The sequence below is a fragment of the Scyliorhinus canicula genome, chromosome 1 (genome assembly GCF_902713615.1).
Source record: "Scyliorhinus canicula chromosome 1, sScyCan1.1, whole genome shotgun sequence".
In the NCBI taxonomy this organism is placed as follows: domain Eukaryota; kingdom Metazoa; phylum Chordata; class Chondrichthyes; order Carcharhiniformes; family Scyliorhinidae; genus Scyliorhinus; species Scyliorhinus canicula.
In genome coordinates, this window is record NC_052146.1 from 161,634,950 (window position 1) to 161,657,884 (window position 22,935).

Sequence of the window (22,935 nt, forward strand, 5' to 3'; positions counted from 1 at the left end):
GATCCCCAAACCTCCGCAAGCCCCAACGCACTATGGGAGGGTCCCCGACCCCTTACTACATCTGCCCCTCCCAACACCCACGCAGGGCACCTCCGTCCCGACCACTATCGCGCAACAAAATGCCAGCTTGGCACCTTGGCAGTGGCCAAACTAGCTGGCAGTGCCACCTGGGCACCTTGGCAGTGCCAGGCTGGCACCCAGGGATTTACATTGCAATATCTAAAGCAATCTCGCGAGGCGCTGTGAGCCGGATAGGTTCCAGGAGCGGGATCTCCCAGCTGCGGCGTGCTGCTTTTCGGGTGCAGCGTGGCTGGTCGATCACGCCCCTTATGTGTGATCCTTAAACAGGAAAACCTGCCGACCTGCATTTGATTTGCAGAGAAGAGGAACTGGAAAGTCAAGATCAAGCTAAAGATTTCGGAGCTGAATTTTCACAGCTGTTCACAGGACAAGGAAATCTGAAGACATCACTGCAGAACCAAAGCATGTATGACAATTTACAGTCGGAATTTTGTCATCCACTCTTGTCAAAGATAAAGAAGGAAATTGGCTCTATGCGGAAGAAAGGGCCGATTTCACCTGTGATAAGAACAAGCTGCTTGGTTCCCACTGGAGATGGCCCAATGCCAAAACCCAATGGATCTAGCAGAATTTGCAACAATCTTACCCAGCTGAACAAGGCAGTTCAACGTGAATTTCATCCTCTGTTGTCTGAAGAAGAGCTCGGCAAAATTGGGAAAGTGTTCAATCTTCACGGCGCTAGACACAAATAATGGTTTTTGGCAACTATGCCTCGATGAAGAGTCGAAGTTGCTCACAATCATCATTGCACCATTTAGGAAGTTTTGTTTCAACACATTAGCCTTTAGCAGCACATCAGGCCATAAATCTTCCAGAGATTAATATCAAACATCCTAGAAGGACTGGATGGGAGTCATAAGTCTCATGGATGATATCCTGATCCATTGATCCATTCAGACAGATCATGAGACTAGACTATGTACTCCTTATACACCTATAACTGTGTGGCTAAATTCCCCTCAATTTTCAAATATGCTGATGGCACCACCGTAGAGGGTCGGATTTCAAGCAATGATGAGATAGAGTACAGAAATTAGATAGAGAATCTGGTGAACTGGTGTGACGACAATAATCTCTGCCTCAGTGTCAACAAAACAAAGGAGATTGTCAATGATTTCAGCAAGCATAGAAGAGAACATGCCCCATCTACATCAATAGGATCGAAGTAGAAAGGGTCGAAAGCTTCAAGTTTTTAGGTGTCCAGATTACCAACAACCAGTCCTGGTCTCCCCCCATGCCGACACTATAGTTAAGAAAGCCCACCAACGACTACTTTCTCAGAAGACTAAGGAATTTTGGCATGTCAGCTACGACTTTCGCCAACCTTTACAGATACACCATTGAAAGCAAATTTCTGGTTGTATCACAGCTTGATATGGTTCCTGCTCTGCCCAAGACCGCAGGAAACTACAAAAGGTTGTGAACATCACGCAAATCACATCAATTGACTCTGTCTATAATTCCCGCTGCCTCGGAAAGGCAACCAGCCTAATGAAGGACCCCACGCACCCCGGACATACTCTCTTCCACCTTCTTCCATCAGGGAAAAGATACAAAAGTTTGAGGTCACGTACCAATCGACTCAAGAACAGCTTCTTCCCTACTGCCCTCAGACTTTTGAATGGACCTACCTCGTATTAAGTTGATCTTTTCTCTACACCCTAGCTATGACTGTAACAGTCGCTCCTTCCTTCTGTAGTCTCTCCTTCCTTCCCTATGTACGGTATGCATTGTATAGCATGCAAGAAACAATACTTTTCACTGTATACTAATACATGTGACAATAATAAATCAAATCAAATCAAAAGCTGTGCTGCAATGCCTACAGAAAACAGGACTTACCTTCAAGAACAACAAATGTGAATTCTCAGCCAATATCAAGTTGCTTGGGAATAATGTGGATGCATCTAATGTCAGAGTTGAGCACAGAAGAGAAGAGCTATAAGGAGTTTCCAGCTCCTTGCAGTATGACTGAGCTCCAGAGATTCATGAGTATGGTAAATCAAGTTGAAAGGTTGTTGCCCAATCTAGTTGTTATCAATGAGCCACTACATCAGCTGTTACAAGATAACAGTTTTGAGAAAATCAGATAAATGCTATTCTCACCTGATGTTTTAACTCACTGTGACCCAGAGCTACTCACGATCATTGCTGCACACTTCTAAAGGAATGGGAGCTGTACCCTTTCAGATTCAGACTGATGAAAAGCATAGACCAGCTTACTATGTATCTTATCCACTGAGGGGTAGAAAATAAATCAGGAGACAGTAAAAGCATTTAAAAAAGGCAATATCACAATAATCATGGGGGACTTCAATATGCATGTGGACTGGGAAAATCAGGTTGGGAGTGAATCCCAAGAAAAGGAATTTGTGGAATGTGTAAGAGATTCTTTTGGTGCAGCTTGTGAACAAGCAATTCTAGATTTGGTGATGTGCAATGAGGCAGCCTTGATTAGGGATCTTAAGGTGAAGGAAACCTTTGGGAGCGGTGACCACAGTATGACAGAATTTACCCTGCAGTTTGAGAGGGAGAAGCTGGAATCAAATGTAACGGTATTACAATTAAATAAGGGTAACTACAAAGACATGAGGGAGGAACTGGCCACGGCAGCACGGTAGATAGCACAATTGCTTCACAGCTCCAGGGTCCCAGGTTCGATTCCCGGCTTGGGTCACTGTCTCTGCGGAGTTTGCACATTCTCCCCGTGTGTGTGTGGGTTTCCTCCGGGTGCTCCGGTTTCCTCCCACAGTCCAAAGATGGACAGGTATATGAACGGGCGGGAACAGAGGGAAGTAGACCTTGGAAAATAGGAGACAAGTTTAGATAAAGGATCTGGATCGACGCAGGCTGGGAGGGCCGAAGGGCCTGTTCCTGTGCTGTAATTTTCTTTGTTCTTTTGTTCTTTGGTTAGGTGGATTGGCCATGCTAAATTGCCCTTAGTGTCCAAAGTTGTCCTTAGTGTTGGGTGGGGTTACTGGGTTATGGGGATAGGGTGGAGGTGTGGACCTTGGGTAGGGTGCTCTTTCCAACACCGGTGCAGACTCGATGGGCCGAATGACCTCCTTCTGCACTGTAAATTCTATGAAAGTTGATTGTAAAAGGAGCCTAGCAGGGAAGACAGTGGAACGGCAATGGCAGGAGTTTTTGGGGGTTATTGGGGGGGCACAGCAGAAATTCATCCCAAGGAAGAGGAAGCATGCTAAGGGGAGGACAAGGCATCCATGGTTGATGAGGAAAGTCAAGGACAGCATAAAAGAAAAAGAAAAAGCACACAGAATGGCAAGGATTAGTGAGAAGCCAGAAGATTGGGAAGCCTTAAAAAGCGAGCAGAGGACAACTAAAAAAGCAATAAGGGGAGAAAAGATTAAATATGAGTGCAAGCAAGTTAGTAATGTAAAAGAAGGTAGGAAGAGTTTATTTTTCGATATACAAAAGGTAAGAGAGAGGCAAAAATAGACATTGGACCACTGGAAAATATGGCTGGAGAAGTAATAATAAGGAACAAAGAAATGGCAGATGAAGTGAATAGTTACTTTGCATCAGTCATCACAGTAGAAGACTCCAGTGGAATGGCAGAGCTCCAAGAGAATCAGGGGTTAGAGATGAGTGCAGTGGCCATCACTAAGGAGAAGGTTCTGGGGAAACTGAAAGGTCTGAAGGTGGATAAGTCACCTGGACCAGATGGACTGCACCCCAGGTATCTAAAAGATATAGCTAAAGAGATTGTGGAGACATTGGTGGTGATCTTTCAGGAATCGCTTGAGACAGGAAGGGTCCCAGAGGGCTGGAAAGTGGCTAATGTAACACCAATGTTTAAGAAGGAAGGGAGGCAGAAGACAGAAATTATAGGCCGGTTAGCCTGACTTCAGTCATTGGTAAGATTTTAGAGTCCATTATGAAAGATGAAATCGCGGAGTACTTGGAAGTGCATGATAAAATAGGATGGAGTCAGGACGCCTTTGTCAAAGGGAGGTCATATCTGAAAAATCTGTTAAAGTTCTTTGAGGAGGTAACAAGGAAGCCCCCCCCCCACCTCCCCCACCAAGTTTGCAGATGTTACAAAGATATGTAGAGGGACAAGTAGTATTGAGGAAGCAGAGGGGCTGCAGAAGGACTTGGACAGGCAAGGAGAGTGGGCAAAGAAGTGGCAGATGGAATACAATGTGGAAAAGTGTGCGGTTATGCACTTTGGCAGGAGGAATGGAGGCATAGACTATTTTCTAAATGGGGAAATGCTTCGGAAATCGGAAACACGAAAGGATTTGGGAGTCTTGATTCACGATTCTCTTAAGGTTAACGTGCAGGTTCATTCGGCAGTTAGGAAGGCAAATGCAATGTTAGCATTCATGTCAAGAGGGCTAGAATACAAGACCAGGGATGTACTTCTGAGGCTGTATAAGGCTCTGGTCAGACCCCTTTGGAATGCTGTGAGCAGTTTTGGGCCCCGTATCAAAGGAATGATGTGCTCGCCTTGGAAAGGGTCCAGAGGAGGTTCACAAAAATGATCCCTGGAATGAAGAGCTTGTCATATGAGGAACGGTTGAGGACTCGAAGGATGAGGGGGGATCTTATTGAAACTTACAGGATACTGCGAGGCCTGGATAGAGTGTACGTGGAGAGGATGTTTCCACTTGTAGGAAAAATAGAAGCAGAGGACACGATCTCAGTATAAAGTCTAAATCCTAGAGTCTAGAGATGAGGGGGAATTTCTTCAGCCAGAGGGTGGTGAATGTGGAGGCCAAACCACTGAGTGTCTTTAAGACAGAGATAGATAAGTTCTTGATTGACAAGGGGATCAGGGGTTATGGGAAGAAGGCAGGAGAATGGGGTTGGGAATATATCAGCCATGATTGAATGGCGGAGCAGACTCGAGTGGCCTAATTCTGCTTCTATATCTTATGGTCTTATGGTCTTAATCGAGACACAGCGAACAGAGATGTGTAGTGAGAGAGAAAGAAGCATTAGCTGCTACATGGGCTCATGATAAATTTGCAGATTATGTTCTCGGTTTCCACTTCAACATAGAGACAGATCACAAATCCTTAATAAAACGACTTAACAAAAATGCATCAATGAGTGCAATATTTCAGACTGAGGATGATGAGTTTTGATGCAAAGACAGAGATGGGATTGTCTGTCCCATACGGTGTATTTTCCGGTGGCGGAAGTAACTCGCTATTTATTGGCTACCAGTAGGATCTTCCGCTGAAGTCATGACCATGCCCTGTTGCTCGCTGGCCATGGTGCTAGGGAGCCCACCACAGGTGGCCGCCTCTGAGAGACCAAGGGATGCACCCTCCCCCGCCCAGGTGAAAATGGCTGGAAACTCCCAGGCACAGTGGGGGGATTCTCCCGAATTGGCGCGATGGCCTGACGCCGGCGTAAAAAACGGCGCAAACCACTCCGGCGTCGGGCCCACCAGAAGTTGCAGATTTCTCCGCACCGGCTAGTCCGGCGCCGGACGTTTGGCGTCGCGCCAGCCGGTTCCGAAGGGACTGCGTGAGTTAGCGCATGCGCAGAACCACCAGCGTGGTTCAGAGCATGCGCAGACCAGCCAGCATATTCTGGCGCATGCGCAGGGGGTGTCTTCTCCGCGGCGGCCATGGCGGAGCCCTACAGGGCCGGCATGGAAGGAAGAAGTGCCCCAAGGCACAGGCCCGCCCGCAGATCGGTGGGCCCTGATTGCGGGCCAGGCCACCGTGGGAACTCTCCCCCCCAGGGGTCGGATCCCGCCAAGGACCACACCACCGGACATACCTGCCAGGTCCCACCGTGTGGGACCATGTCCAATCCACGCCGGCGGGACTATCCAGAATCAGAAGGCCATCGGGGCCTGGTGAAATGCCGGTGGGGTCGCTGCCAACAGCCCCCGACTGCCGTGGCGTGAACCCCGCCCCTGCCCGAAAACCAGCAACGGAAAATACGGCAGCCGGCTTCGGAGCGGCGGGGCGGGATTCATGTCCGTCCCCCCCCCCCCCCAGCGATTCTCCGACCCGGCGGGGGTTGGAGAATCCCGCCCAGTATGTTCTGGGGAAATGGCAGACCACAGCAGTTGTTTTGTCCTCATCCCAGTCACAAGATTTGAACAATGTGACCCAGCCCTTATTGAAGAGGTAGAAACCTTAGCATCAGCAATCACCACAACTCTACCTGCAACTGACAGCGACTGAATTAAATCAAAAATGCACCAACATTTGATGAAGAATGCACTCAGCGCCAAGAGTACTGCATCAAAGGATGGCCAGCATACATGCCACAATCCCATTCCAAGACAGTACTACGGACAGAGAGGACACATCGGTGTAGTTTATGATTTAATCATCTATGATGAGAGAGTGGTTGGACCAAGAGTTCTGACACTCAATGTGCTGCAACAATTACACCATTGACATTTGGGAATCACAAAAAGGTGACAGATACATAGTCTCCACCGGCGAAATGCTCCGTTTTGCCGGCATCCAGCGGTTTCCCAATGGCATGGGGCTGCCCCAGAATGGGAAACCCCATTGACCTGCCGACGTAACGGAGCATACACAGTGGGTGAAGTAATCACACAGGCAATTTCAAAGTCTTCAACAGAGGAAACAAGCTGTAGGCTCTCTCTCCCCGTCTCACCATTTCTGAACAAGCGTGTCGCCCAGTTCAAGAAGGCAACTCTACCAGAAACATACTATGAACCGTGATGTCATAATAACTGCAACATCTTCTACATCTGACCACACTCAACACGGCTCCAAAATGGTTGAAAATCATGTGACTTCTTCACGGGAAGAAGAGAGAGCGTGATTCCTTCTCTCCTACACACACCCATGCCACGTGTACAAGCTAAGGGGAGGCTGTGACGTGGTATCATCAGGGGACTAATAATCCAGCGACCGAGTGATATTTTCTGAGAACCTGGGTTCAAATCCCACCTGTTACTAACTAAAGTGAAGCCAGATACTTGGGGAGAGATGTATGCAATACAATGGAGAGAATCAGAGACATGAGGGGGAGATGTTATATAAGGGATTCATTCTAATTGTAATGTGCTAATGAAACACAAGTCGGCTGGATTCTCCGCTCCTGAGACTAAGTGTTGACAGGATTTGTGCACACGACAGCAAACTTACACTACACTTGGGCCGATTCAGCGACCGTGGAGCGGCTAGCACGGTGCCACGTGGAACACAATTTATTCCAATGAGAAACGGAGAAATGAGATTCACCGGGTCAGTGATTAACACTCGGGAGGCTGTCAAGCTGCAGCCGCATTTACACACTTCACTCCCCACACACGCCATCCCAGTCAACAAGATGGTGCTAGTTGTGGTGGTGAGCATCCATCCCACTGATGGGTCAGCTGGGGCCTGAGGGCTACTAGGAGGATGGCTTGGGAGGACACCCAACATGTGGCCCTAAGTTCACAGAATCGGACGATCACCAGCAAAACTCAAATCCCCATTGTGCTCCAAACAAGCAGAAATCCGTTCATGTAGAGCAGTGAACCCACCACAGCAGTTGATGTCAGATACATGGGGAGAGATGTAATACAGTGGAGAGAATCAGAGACTTGGGGGGATGGATATGTTATAGAAGGGGTTTATTCCAATTTTGATATGCTAATGAAACACATTGTACAGGCTGAGGTTAGACCATAGGGCATAGAAGCAGAATTAGGTCACTTGGACCATTGCGTCTTCTCCGCCATTCAATCATGGCTGATATTTTTCTAATCCCATTCTCCTGCCTTCTCCTCATAACCCCTGATCCCCTTATTAATCAAGAACAAATTTATCTCTGTCTTAAAGACACTCAGTGATCTAACCTCCACAGCTTTCTGCGGCAATGAGTGCCACAGATTCACCACCCCCTGGCTGATGAAATTCCTCCTCATCTCTATTTTAAAGGATCATCCCTTTAGTCTGAGATGGTGCCCTCTGGTTCTAGTTTTTCCTACAAGTGGAAACACCCTCTCGACGTCCACTCTATCCATGCCTCGCAGTATCTTGTAAGTTTCAAAAAGATCTCCCCTCATCCTTCTAACCTCCAACGAGTACAGACCCAGAATCCTCAACCGTTCCTCATGCGACAAGCTCTTCATTCCAGGGATCATTCTTGTGAGCCTCCTCTGGACCCTTTCCAAGGTCAGAACATCATTCATTAAATATGGGGCCCAAAATTGCTCACACTACTCCAAATGGGGATCACCAGAGCCTTATACAGGCTCAGAAGTAGATTCCTGGTCTTGTATTCTAGCCCGCTTGACATGAATGCAAACATTGCATTTGCCTTCCTAACTGCCGACTGAACCTGCACGTTAACCTTCAGAGAATTGTGAACCAGGACTCCCAAATCCCTTTGTGTTTCTGATTTCTGAAGTATTTCCCCATTTAGAAAATGGTGTATGCCTCCATTTCTCCTGCCAAAGTGCATCACCGCACACGTTTCCACATTGTATTCCATCTGCCACTTCTTTGCCCACTCTCCTCGCCTGTCCAAGTCCTTCTGCAGCCCCTCTGCTTCCTCAATACAACCTGTCCCTCTACATATCTTTGTATCATCTCTAAACTTAGCGACAGTTCATTCAGTTCCTTGTTCCAAATTGTTACTGTCTATTGTGAAAAGTTGTAGTCCCAGCACCGACCCCTGAGGCACACCAATAGTCACTGGCTGCCATTCTGAAAAAGACCCCTTTATCCCCACTCGGCCTTCTGCCAGTCAACCAATCCTCTATCCATGCTATGATCTTACCCTTAACACCATGGCTCTTAGTCTCCTATACGGCACCTGGTCAAAGGCTTTCTGGAAATCTAACTAAATCACGTCCACTGGTTCTCCTTTGTCTAATTGCCTTGTTTTCTCCTCAAAGAACTCCCAACAGATTTGTCAGACATAACCTCTCTTTGACGAATTTGTGCTGACTCAGTCCTATTTTATCATGCACTTCCAAGTATTCCGCGATTTCATCTTTAATAATGGACTCTAATATCTTGCCAATGATCGAAGTCAGGCTAACCAGCCTATAATTTCCCGTCTTCTGCCTCCCTCCCTTCTTAAACAGCGATGTTACTTTAACCATTTTCCAGTCCTCTGGGACACTCCCTGTCTTCAGTAATTCCTGAAAGATCACCACCAATGCCTCCACAATCCACAATTCTCCTTCAGAACCATGGGGCGTAGTCAATCCGGTCCAGGTGATTTATCCACCATCAGACCTTTCAGTTTCCCCAGAACCTTCTCCTTGTGATAGCCAATACAATCACCTCTGACCCCTGATTCTTCTGGAGATCTGGTATCCCTCTGGTGTCTTCCATCATGAGCTCTGATACAAAGTAACTATTCAGTTCCTCTGCCATTTCTTTGTTTCCTATTATTACTTCCCCAGCCTCATTTTGCAGTGGTCCAATGTCTATTTTTGCCTCTCTTACCTTTTATATATTGAAAAAAAGCTCTTCCTATCTTCTTTTATATTACTAGCTAGCTGACATTCATGTTTCCTCTTCTTCCCCCTTATTGCTTTTTTAGTTGTCCTCTGCTCATTTAAGTCTTCCCAATCCTCTGGTTTCCCACTAATCCTGGCCACTTTGTCTGCTTTTTCTTTTGCTTTTATGTTGACCTTGACTTTCCTCGTCAGCCATCGATGCCTCATCCTCTCCTTAGCATGCTTCCTCCTCCTTGGGATGAATTTCTCCTGTGCCTCCTGAATAACCCCAAAATAGTCTTACCATTGCTGTTACACTGTCTTCCCTGCTAGGCTCCCTTTTCAATCAACGCTGGCCAGCTCCTCCCTCATGTCTTTGTAGTTACCCTTATTTAATTGTAATACCATTACATCTGACTCCAGCTTCTCCCTCTCAAACTGCAGGGTACATTCTATCATATTGTGGTCACTGCTCCCTCAGGGTTCCTTCACCTTAAGTTCCCGAATCAAGTCTGCCTCTTTACACATCACCAAATCAAGAATTGCCTGCTCCCTAGTAGGCTCTGTCACAAACTGCTCCAAAAAACATCTCTTCGACATTACACAAATTCCTTTTCTTGAGATCCACTGCCAACCTGATTTTCCCAGTCCACCTGCATATTGAAGTCCCCCATGATTATTGTAATATTGCCTTTATTGTGTGCCTTTTCTATCTCCTGATTTATTTCCCTCCACACATCCTGACTACTGCTGGGGGCCATGTACATAACTCCCATCAGGGTCTTTTTACCTTTGCGATTCCTCAACTCTACCCACAGAAATTCTATGCCTTCTGATCCTATATTGCTCCTTGCTATTGGTTTAACTTCATTCCTTACTAACAATGCAACCCCGCCCCCTTTGCCCATCCTTTCAATAGGATACATATCCTTGGATATTTAGATCCCAGCCTTGATCCCCTTGCATCTGTGATGCCCACAACATCGTATCGGCCAATTTCAATGTGTGCAACAAGTTCATTTACATTGTTCCATATACTGCGCGCATTTAGGTACAACACCCTCAATCCTGCATTCACCAACCCCCTTCTCATAATGGTCACCTTTTTTGCTTGGCCTGAGGTTAGATTGCTGCTACCTTCTATACTCTCTGTTCTATTACATGTGTTGCTCTGTTTACTTGCTGTAAATATAGCAGTCAATGTGGTCGCCTTCCTTAATCCTGATTATGTTTACATAATCAGAGTCGCCAGGTATCTCTCGATACCGCCACAAGGTTCAAACCCGAATACTGATCAAAGAGCCAATACACCAGTTAGTTAGTTCAAAGTCAATACTATTTATTTACACACGCAGTAAGATCTACTCATGCACAAAGTACTACAAACTAAACTATCTCTAATGCTAATGCCTATGCTTAACTTCGGGTGCCCACTCAGTCAGAGGAACAATGGCCGTTGTTCGGATCTGAGGTTGTTGGGTTCGAAGAGGTACAGGAGAACAGCTAAGGTCGTCCGTCTGGTAGCGAGCGTTGACCTTGAACTTACTTACTTCTGGTGATGCTGGTGGACGGGTCTCTCCGCTTTGAGAGCCAAGTCAAAGAGAGCGAATCTCTCGCGGGGGTTCCTTCTTATACCCGGAGTGATTTCACACGCTTTTAGGCGGGCCTTAAACTTGGCCCCAATTAATTGGGCCGCTTCTTGATTACTGGTATTGATCTTGACCAATAATGGGGTGGGTGCCCTGATGGCTGGGCGTGTCTTAGGTGGCCATTGGCCTGGCTTTGTTTGTGCTTTCGGTTTGGGGAACTGGCGCCGGGATGTCTGCAACAGTATCAACTACCTGAGTGTTAGTTCTTTGTTTCTCGGAGATGGGCCATCAATATGCTAATCGACCCAGAGTTTCGATTCCGTCTGGTAACTGCTTCCCGAATATACATTCAGGCACTGTGCCTGCTTGTTTTCCTAAAATTGTCCACAGTTCCCTACATTCTTTGCAAGCGTCCATTTTGTATTCTGGAAGTGGCCATCCCAGATGGCTACACTGGTCTGGAAACTTTACTAACCTCCCCTGAGCCCTCGGCTCCTTTAACTAGTTAAAAGTTCTCATCATTAACCTGCACTTCTACCCTCTCCGTTAACTTTGATTTTCTAATTTTGCATACAACTGAAACCCCCCCTCCACTATTTAGTTTAAAGCCCTGTCTCATGCCCTAGTTATACAATTCGCCAGGACTCTGGTCCTAGCATGATTCAGATGAAAACCGTCCCATCTGGTGCCAATGTCCCATAAATTCAAACCTACTCCTCCAAAATCAATCTTTGAGCCACACATTTACCTCCTAATCTTATTGACCGTGTGCCAGATTGCTCCTAATAGTATTACCGTTCCGGTTCTGCTATCAATTTAGCTCCTTGCTGTTAATACTTCCTCAGCAGAACCTCTGCTCCTGTTCTACCTCTGTCATTGGTACCAATGTGGACCACGCCAACTGGATCTTTACCCTCCCACTCCAAGTTCCTCTGCAGCCCAGATGAGATATCCGAACCCGAGCACCAGGCAGGCAACACAACCTTCGGGATTCTCGATCCTGGTCACAGAGAATAGTGTCAATGCGCCTAACTGTAATATCCCCAATTACGACTCAATTTTTCCTCCCCCCACTTTAACGGCTCCCTGTACCACGGTGCTGTGGTTATTTTACTCATCCTCCCTGCATTCCCTGTTCCCATTCACAGGGAGTAAGAATCTCGAACCTGTTGGACAGGTTCCCGGACTGAGGCTCCTGCAACCCTACCTCCTGGATCCCTCTACCTGCCTCACTCACAGCCACACTCTCCTGTCCCTGACCGCTGGTTGAATTCATGGTATTTAATCGTAGGGGTGTGTCTGCCTCCTGGAACACAGTGTCCAGGTATCTCTCCCCCTCCTGATGTGTCGCAGCGTCTGAAGCTCAGAATCCAGCTCATCAACTTTGAGCTGGTGTTCCTCAAGCAACCAACACTTACTACAAACATGCTCACTGGGAACCATAATGGGGTCCACCAGCTCCCACATCATGCATGAACAACACATCACCTGACCCTCCATCTATTTTATTTAATTAGTTATAATAATAAATAATAATCACTTATTGTCAGAAGTAGCCTTCAATGAAGTTACTGTGAAAAGCCCCCAGTCGCCACTTTCTGACGCCTGTTCGGGAAGGCTGGAACGGGAATTGAACCCATGCTGCTGGTCTTAGTTCTGAATTACAAGCCAGCTGTCTTTGCCCACTGTGCTAAACCAGCCCCTTCAAGTAAGAGGAACAGCTGCTCCCTATTTGGCTACCTTGAGCAGTGTTTATGCACAACAGCTTAGGTGCAACTATGCTGAGATCATGTATTGAGGTATTACCCTATTTCTACTCTTTCAGCCTTCATATCTGATCTACAGACTTTGTTTAATTTTGACTCCTTGATACTATCTCTTACCGTGGTATCTCAGAAACAGCACTTTTTATCGATATGAGCCATCTCTTGCTCTGGATGTTTATCATCCTGTGTTCAGTTTCAAAACTGCCTTTACTCACATTTGCACAGCAGTTATTAAACTAAAATGTTAAAACAAAACATGCTGGGATACTTTGATCGTGCAATCCATTTTAAGATATTTTAATGTTAACTGCATCACTCATTATCAGTCTCAGCTATTAGATATCCTTCCATTTTCGAGAAGGAATGATGTGATCTCACTATTCAGCGGGATTTAGACATGATTCGCACATCAGTTGAAGGTGCATGTAAAGGGGCAGGTGTTACACCGTCTGCGATTGCATGGGAAGGTGCACCTTTCCATGCAATCGCAGAAGGTGTAACCCCTGCCCCTTTACCTCTTCCATGCTTAACATCACAAGCCCAAAACACTCATTCCAGGTTAAGCACCGTTTCACTTGCATCTCATCCAATTTGGTCAGTTGCATTTGCTGCTCCCAATGTGGTCTCCTCTATATCGGAGCGACCAAACGTAGGCTGGGTGATTGCTTTGCTCAGCATCTTCGGCCTGTTTGCATTCAGGACCCTGACCTTCCCGTTGCTTGCCATTTTAACAAATGACCCTGCTCCCATGCCCACATGTCTGTCCTTGGTCTGCTGCAATATTCCAGTGAAGCTCAACGCAAACTGGAGGAACAACATCTCATCTTCTGGTTAGGCAAGCTACAGCCTTCCGGTCTCAACATCGAATTCAACAACCTCAGATGATTAGCTCTACCCCGCCTCGGCCCATTTGTTTTCATCCCATTTCATTTTGACTGTCTTTTACCATCTCTTTCTTTCTTGTCTTTCTTAATATATATTTAACCCTCCCCATCTTATCCACCTTTCCTTTCCCTTTCTCCTCTTTGTTTCCCCCTTCCCCTCCCCCCACATCTACAGTTCACCATCTGATATTAATTTCTCTGCTGTCTAGCCTTTCACATCTTTTGTTCTCTCTGGGGACTGCCATTACCACTCTTTCCCCTTGGTTTCTGTGGCCATTAGCACCCGGTTTCCCTGGGTTTCCATGGCTATGATTCATCTTTCGTTCTCACTCCACAGTACAAATATTTCCCACTTTCTCTCTCTTTTAGCTTTGGCAAAGGGTCATCTGGACTCAAAACATTAGCTCTTTTCTCTCTCTACAGATGCTGCCAGTCCTGCTGAGATTTTTCAGCATTTTCTCTCTGGTTTCTTTAAGTTTGTTTATATAATTGTGTGGCAGCACGGTAGCATTGTGGATAGCACAATTGCTTCACAGCTCCAGGGTCCCAGGTTCGATTCCGGCTTGGGTCTGTGCGGAGTCTGCACATCCTCCCCTTGTGTGCATGGGTTTCCCCCGTGTGCTCCGGTTTCCTCCCACAGTCCAAAAGATGTGTAGGTTAGGTGGATTGGCCATGATAAATTGCCCTTAGTGTTGGGTGGGGTTACTGGGTTATGGGGATAGGGTGGAGGTGTTGACCTTGGGTCGGGTGCTCTTTCCAAGAGCCGGTGCAGACTCGATGGGCCGAATGGCCTCCTTCTGCACTGTAAATTCTATGATCTATGAGTACAGAAACTTTGTGGTTGAGGACATTGCAGATCAATAGTTTTACCAGGGAGAATTAAAATCCATTTTGCCAGAATAAATAGCATCTTTCTTTTGAGGCGTGGTGCTGTGAAATTGTGCAGCAGTTATTGAGCTATCATAAAGTGTCAGTTCATAAAGGATGCATTAATGTGTACTACAAAACCTTGCTTTCATAAGTGTTTGTGTTGTTACTCCTCAGGTTTACCTGCCCTGATTGTGGCCATTTCTGTAGGGTTTACAAAAGCCAAAGGATATGGAACAGCAAATTAGTGAGTATCTGTAGAAAAGTATTCCTTACAAAACTGCTGTGTTGCAACTGCACCGTCCAGAACGTGACGGTAAATTATTTATTCCAACATATAGCTGCCGTGTTTTCTTCCCATCTAAGTTAAGTATGTACGTAACATAATGTCACAATTTCTGTGATCCATTGACTCCTGGGCCCAGCCAGTTCACATTCACAAAATCGGATAACTTTATCAATAAAATGTTGCGAATAACACGGGAAGCTATGCAATGAGTAATGTACAAGATATTTTCAGTCTGACACTTGGGACTGAATTTTACATACCTCGGTGTGTAACCCCTCTCTCTGGATCTGTAAAGACTTACTTACCTGCAAATGCTCGCATTCAACGCATTGTCTTGCATTGACTTTGTCTATATGTATGTTTCTGGAACCTACCTCTTCATTCACCTGAGGAAGGAGCAATGCTCCGAAAGATAGTGATTTGAAACAAACCTGTTGGACTTTAACCTGGTGTTGTAAGACTTTTTACTGTGCTCACCCCAGTCCCCATCTCCACATCACAGCCCCAAGTATGACATTGATTCCCTGTGAAACCTCCTCCAAGCTGTTAGGAATAGAGGGGAAGCCCTCGTGCTGACTGATCTGAAGAGATCTCCCAACCTGATCAAAGCAGCCGAGACACACATGTGCAGCCTTGGGGTGATTCATTGAACCCGACCTGAGTTCTCTCAAGGGCTCAGTGATCTTCAGAGATCTGCAAGAGTGACTATTTTTTATCATTCTTAAGATGGACATATTAAGAAGGTAGTGTTTTGGATCCATTTTGGAATTGTTTTGTGTGTTTCCCAAGTGTATAAGGCAGCCTAATGCACACATGCCACTCAACATGGTAATATAGTCTTTATGAAGGGAGTGTAGGAGGTGGAATGTAACATCTGTTAATTGGCAAAGAACACTGACAAAGGCTTTCTGCTGACAGAATACATAATGGCCTTATATTTGATCCAGGATTGTAGCAGAGCATCATTGTTATTACAATTCCCTCTTTGATTGGAGGACAAGGAAAGAAATAGGACCGGAGGTTGTGTGTCACACCTGGCCATATTGACTTCCATCAAGGAGGAATGCTGCAGTTGGCTGCAAATGAGTGGAGCTGAGCCATTGGTCAAGGCAAAATTCCTCCAGGAGGAGGACGTTGGAATGGTGAGATTTCAAGGCAGCATTTTTATAATTCTACCAAACATTTATAAAGAGATCTAGAGAAGGGAGGGTGCAAAAGGCTGGGCAAGCTGTCAAGAACTAACCATTAAAATGAAAGCAAAATACTGCAGATGCTGGATTCTGAAACAGAAACAGAAAATGCTGCAAAAACGCGGCAGGTCTGGCAGCATCTGTGGAGAGGGAAATAAGGCTACCGTTTCGAGTTGTATGACTTCTTCAGAATGAAGCATTGTTGATTTATGACTTTGAAGGCATGCTTGCATCAGGGAGAGAGATGTGTCCCTATGTTAAATGGTGTAAGGTTCAAACACTGAGTCACATATCCTAATGATTTCAATGTTTGCAGTGGAGAAGCTTGTCTTTGAAGATGCCTCTAACTCTCCTTCCTTTTGTTTCCGACAGAGATGCAACATTGGCATCTGCAGACATCAGCCTCGAGGAACCATCATTAACCACTGAGGAAGAAGAGGATCCCTCAGAGGGTGCAGTGTTACATTCTTACTCCATACCCAGCACCACCGCAGATACACACACCTCAGTGCGTATACGCACCTCAGCTGTAAGGCATACGTACACTGGTGAAAGCACATCACAGTCGCTCATACAACTGTTGTAAACTGAGATGAGACAGACTTCTGGCATTGGGAAGGTGTTGGAACCAACCTAGATACAGCTGGCGAGCCTCTGGAGTCATCTTTCAGGTGGATGCTGGACATTCTGCAATCATCTATTCTACGGAATACACATATAGAAAATAGCAGCAGGAGGAGACCATTCGGCATGGCTTCCTCTATTGAAAACTGGCAGACTGTCACCAAACCCAGCCGATCGTTGATGTGGTATTGTGTCCTGACCTGTACTCCATCATGATGTCTCTGAGTTCTGGACCCAGCGCCATGGCGAAAGAGGGATGTGGAGTCTGGAGTCACATCCAGCTCCTGGTCTCTCTCAGGAAAGCAGGGTAGGCCAAATGAATCTCATGGCAGTGAATGAACAGCAGCTGATGTCATCGGGGGGCACCTCTCAGGGTACTTCTGATGCTCCTTCTGTCATTGACACACATACCTTTGAGTGTCACGGTGACTGATAGGTGTCCAACAACTGTGCGGGAGACTCTCACCACTGCCCTTGCAGCTTCAGACAACCAGAGATGGCCACCATATTCTTCCCAGACAACTGGCTTATGGGTAGGCAGCTATCAGCAAAAGGGAACATCACATTGTAGCACCCAGAAAGGATTCTGGAAAATCCCACATTGGTCATATTTATTTGCACGTGGGCTTCTTATTTTTGGGGTTTGCGCATTTTCATGAGTTAGTGTGTACATAAATGATTGCTGTTTTACAAATCTTACCCGGCTCCATTTGTTCCTTAAGTATATGTGGATGTATGGATAAGGATTCAAATGATGCTCAAATTTGATTCTTTTGCTAAGTGCGTCCTTCTGATTGATATTGTTTGACTGACCAAGATTGCCCATGTGAGGCACTGTTCATGACATGGAGGTGCACGGATAAAGTGTTGCTGGCCATAACGCTGATTGAATTGGAGAGTCTCTGATTGGAATCTCCTGATGATCAGAGCTTCATGTGTGTCACAACTATCAAGACCGTTGGGTTGGGTTGGACACCTGCCCAATACGGTCCTCTTCAACTGACTCCTTATCAGGAGACCGGCTGTCTCTCAATTTCTCCTCTGAGAGGTTTCCCCTCACAAGGGCCAAACTGTTCAGCGCAGAGCAAACTACTACCATGAGGGAAACTGACTGGTGTATATTAAAGTGCTCCACGTAATCTATACAGCATTTCAATTGGATCTTGATCAGACCAATGGACCTGGTTGTTGTGTGGCACTCATTGTAATGGCGCTTGAAGTTTGAAATGGAGTCTTTAGTCACCTTGTCAGGGTGAATCCATTGTCTCCGAGCTGCCATCAGCCCAAAGCATGCCTGGCACCTGGAAGTTTCTGAGGTTGTGTGTGTCGTAGTTGCTCCCTGGGCAGGTGTGACAGGGAGAACTGAGTGATGAAAGCCAGTGGGAGTGACAGGGAGATGGGGGGGGGCGCATTGGAGTTGGGCATGGGAACCATCACGGGTAAGGGTGTCTGTGTGTGTGCGTGTATCACTACTTCCATTAAAACAGACGAAAAGGGCTTAAGTTACTTTTTGTTAAGGATTTTTAAAATTATAATAAATGTACACAGAATAGAATTAGAAAAGCCTTCCCTAAAATAGTTTTTGTATATTCACCCTATTGAGAAAAAACAATCAATTTTTTGTGGTTCAACTCTCAAACACAACAAGAATTTCTCAGGGGTGGGGGTTCCATCAGTACACTTGCATGGTCAAAAGAGTTAGGTTAGTGGCAGCACGGTGGCACAGTGGGTTAGCACTGTGGTCTCATGGCGCCGAGGTCCCAAGTTAGATTCCAGCTCTGGGTCACTGGTCGTGTGGAGTTTGCACATTCTCCCTGTGCTTGAGTGGGTTTTGCCCCCACAACCCAAAAATGTGTAAGCTAGGTGGATTAGCCATGCTAAATTGTCCCTTAATTGGAAAAAATGAATTGGATATCCTAAATTTAAAAAAAAGGAGTTAGGTTATCCTTCCCATTGGTGGAGAGAGAAAGGCGGGAGGAGTTGGAATCCTTGCTGAGTCCCGAGGAGATTTTGAAAGGTTTTGGGTTCATGCAGATGGGTAAAACTCCTGACCCTGATGGATTCCCCACTGATCTCGTTAACATTGGACAAGTTCAATGATTCCTTGTCCTGGGATTCGTTGCCTGTTACACTTACTCAGGCTTCTATTTTTCTGATCCTGAAGAAGGACACAGACCCTAAAGAGTGGGTGGTTTCGACTCATATTGCTTTTGAACTCGGACGCTCAATTACGCGCAAAGAACTTGGTGCTACGATTCGAGCCTTGACTCCCCGAGGTAATTGCGGAAGACCAGATAGGCTTCGTTAAGGGTCGGCAATTATCAGCCAATGTACGTCAGCTGTTAAATATTGTTCTTTCCCCCTCTCCTGTGCCTGAGCCAGAGGTGATTGTGTCCGTGGATGCCAAAAAAGGATAGGGTGGACATGTGATCCTTGGGAAGATTTGCTTTGGGGCAAAACTTCAGGAGCTGAATTCTCCGATTTGGATTATGTCCCCACACTGGCGTTTTACACCGGGAAAACTGGCTTGCAGGGAGGCAGCATAGAGCACCCGGCTCTAGATGCCAATATGTCCCAGAGTATTGCCAGGTCTGTGGCCGCGCATGCGCATGGTGGCGGCCTGCACCGGCCGCGCCGTGCTTCATGGCGGATGCCCCTCGTGGACCCGGCCCATGAAATAATCTCCCCCCTTCGGCCAGCCCACGCGCCACGGACCGTCCCACCACCGTGCCCCCAGTCCCGAATACATCCACCTCTGCCCGCAGATCGACCCTCCCCCGACTGTGGCGGCGCTGGACTGAATCCGCAGCCACCACGCTGAGTTCCCGACGGGTGAGACCACACGCAACCCACGCCATCGGGAACCTGGCCGTTCTGGGGCGGAGCATCAGGGGGTACACTGCTTTGGAGTGGGCAGAGCATTGCGATAGCAGCGCCGCCCCATGATTCTGTCGGAAATTTGGATTCTCCACCTGTCGGCGAATGCGATTTCGGCATTAACAACTGGAGAATACAGCCCTATATCTTAGGTTCGGTAACTGTATAGAGCCCCCACGGCTAGTGTCCGCATTCATGCTTTGAGCTCGAGGTATTTTTTATTGAACAGGGTTACGAGACAGTGATGTCCACTGTCTCCACTTCTATTTGCTTTAGCGGTTGAACCATGGCCATGGAGTTGAGTTTCCGATAAGTGGAAGGAGATAAGTCGAGATTTTCCGTCCAGTACCGGATTCGCGAAGCACGATCGGGCTGAGAATAGGGCATCAGCCAAAAATCATTTTCCCATTAAGGGGCAATTCACCTACCCTGCACATCTTCAGGTTGTGGGAGTGAGACCCACGCAGACACGGGGAGAATGTGCGAACTTCACACGGACAGTGACCTGGGGCCTGGATCAAACCCCGGTCCTTGGCACCTTGAGGCAGCAGTGCTAACCACTGCGCTACCGTGCTGCCCGCACAGGGCTCATCAGACCAAAGCGAGGATGAGTGTTTTTTTCGGGGGGTGGACAACAACTGTGGGCGGTGCTCATGAGGGCTGGCTAATCATATTCATATGTTATGGTCATGTCCTAAGTTGTTTAGTTTTTGAGTCTTCTTCTTTATCACCATGTCAGAGATTCTTAATGTCAAACTGAAGCGTTGTCCACTGGTGGCAACTTTTGGGGTATCAAACTCACCTTGCTGCAGATGGGGGCAAAGGCAGATGTCATTGCCTTTGCCTCATTAATAGCCTGGAGGAGTTCTGCTTGGCTGGAGGTCTCCTACTCCACACAGTGCCTTGGTCTGGTTGGGTGATCTTATAGAATTTTTACATTTGGACAAGGTCAGATATACCATTAGGGTTTCGGTAGAGGAGCTGTACTTGAGATAGCAGCCATTCATTTTGTTTTTCCGAGAGTTAATCACTGTCAGTTGTTCAGGGTTTTTTTTAGTCTATTGTTGGGGGGTTTGGTTTGGATGTGTTCTTAACTGTTGATTGCATTATTTTTATGTTGTAACCGTTTAATATTATACCATTGTTGTACCATCTTGTCTAAATGAAAAAAGTTATCAATAATTTTTTTTTTGAAAATTCTGTGGCGAGAGAAATTTTAGGAAATCTGAGCCTTGCTGAAGGACAAGTTAATTCATGATTGCAATATCATGGGTGTTCAAGAGGAGAATATCTGTGACTTTCTGAAGGCCAAAGATGATCCTACTTTGGATCAAGTGGTCCAGCGTGCGACACAGGCTGAGCTTCGAGCATTTAAGCAGACTGTAATTTGTGGCGACTGCGGTCTCACATGACTGTAGATTGTGTAGGCCTATGGACAGTGGCCCCATCCATATAGAAGCCTATCCAAAAAGTCAAAACGGCAGGAAACTCCAGGCCAGCAGCCATTTTGAATTACTTGTGCTGTGGCATGAAAACCCAACATAGGCGCTAAGCCTGCCCAGCAGCTACTGTGGAAGGCTTCTAGTGTGGCAACACTAGACATTTCAAGTGTTTCTACAAATTAAACAATTTTAATCACAGTTGCAGACCAGCAAATATTTACAAAACACATTCATTCCAAGAAATGGAAATTCTATAAAAGGAGGATCCTACAGAATTCCTTGGGGAAGTACATGGGGCGAGATTCTCCGCACTCCCGACGGTGCGGAGAATAGCGTGGCTCGTAAAATTTTACGGCCACGCTGTTCCGACGCCCTCCCGCTATTCTCCCTCCCCCCCCCCCCCCCCCCCCCCCCCACGCCCAACTCCCGACACGAATCGCTGCCGCCGTTTTTTTACGGCCGGCAGCGATTCACAGCTGATAGATGGGCCGAGTTCCCAGCCCTTTACGGCTGTGTTTATGAACGGCAAACACACAGGGCGAGATTCTCCCATATGGGGAGAAATCGTAAGGCTGGCGTCAAATCCGGGCGGGTTTGACGCCAGCCCCCCCTTCCCGACCGGGAACCGATTCTGGTCCCCGGTCGGGGCTAGCAGCCCAACGCCGTAAGCTCCGGCATCACGGGCTTAACGAATTTCGTTAAGCCCGCTTGCCCGAGTTAGCGCCGGCTGACGCGTCATATGACGTCACCCGCGCATGCGCGGATGACGTCATCGCGTATTTGCGCGAAACCCGTGCATGCGCGGGCCGGGATGCCCCTCAGCCGCCCCGCGAATGAATACTGCGGGGCGGCGGAAGGACAAATAGTGAACGGGCATCGGGCCCGCTGCCCGCGATCGGTGGGCACCGATCGCGGGCCCATGGCACCCTTGGCACGGCTGTGGTACTGCCGTGCCAATCGGTGCCATGGTTATAAAATGCGAGTGTTTACGGCCGTTTTTACGAACGGCCAGACCAGGTGTGTTTGCCGTTCGTAAAAACAGCCGTAAAGGGCTGGGAACTCGGCCCATCTATCAGCTGTGAATCGCTGCCGGCCGTAAAAAAACGGCGGCAGCGATTCGTGTCGGGAGTTGGGCGTGGGGGGGGGGGGAGAATAGCGGGAGGGCGTCGGAACAGCGTGGCCGTAAAATTTTACGAGCCACGCTATTCGCCGCACCGTCGGGAGTGCGGAGAATCTCGCCCACCTGGTCTGGCCGTTCGTAAAAACGGCCGTAAACACTCGCATTTTATAACCATGGCACCGATTGGCACGGCAGTACCACGGCCGTGCCAAGGGTGCCATGGGCCCGCGATCGGTGGGCACCGATCGCGGGCAGCGGGCCCGATGCCCGCGCACTATTTCTCCTTCCGCCGCTCCGCAGTATCCATTCGCGGGGCGGCTGAGGGGCAACCCGGCCCGCGCATGCGCGGGTTTCGCGCAAATGCGCGATGACGTCATCCGCGCATGCGCGGGTTGGAGTCTTCCAATCCGCGCATGCGCGGCTGACGTCATATGACGCGTCAGCCGGCGCTAACTCCGGCAAGCGGGCTTAACGAAATTCGTTAAGCCCGTGATGCCGGAGCTTACGGCGTCGGGCTGCTAGCCCCGACCGGGGACCAGAATCGGTTCCCGGTCGGGAAGGGGGGGGCTGGCGTCAAACCCGCCCTGGTTTGACGCCAGCCTTACGATTCTCCCCATATGGGAGAATCTCGCCCATAGTTTTAATCCAAACTGCTGGTCCAAGTTCAAGGCTTTGATACTTTTGAAAAATCTGATACGGTTAACATCTTAACAGATGACCTTGAAGCCAGTCCCTTTATCCATCAGGCATAAAATTACACGGTCCAGGTGATGTAGACCTTCAATCAAAGGCAGGATTAT

At 47.5% G+C, this 22,935-nt stretch overlaps 1 protein-coding gene across 11 annotated transcripts in view; it reads left to right on the forward strand.

Annotated features, from left to right (window-relative positions):
* The window catches only part of adgrb2 (adhesion G protein-coupled receptor B2), a 1,298,770-nt gene that overhangs the window by 1,163,089 nt on the left and 112,746 nt on the right, over positions 1-22,935 (forward strand). For all 11 annotated transcript variants that reach the window (XM_038801790.1, XM_038801818.1, XM_038801834.1 and 8 more), the window contains one exon: positions 14,771-14,840. In XM_038801790.1, coding sequence (XP_038657718.1) covers positions 14,771-14,840 — 70 coding nt within the window. The remainder of the gene's footprint in view (positions 1-14,770; positions 14,841-22,935) is intronic.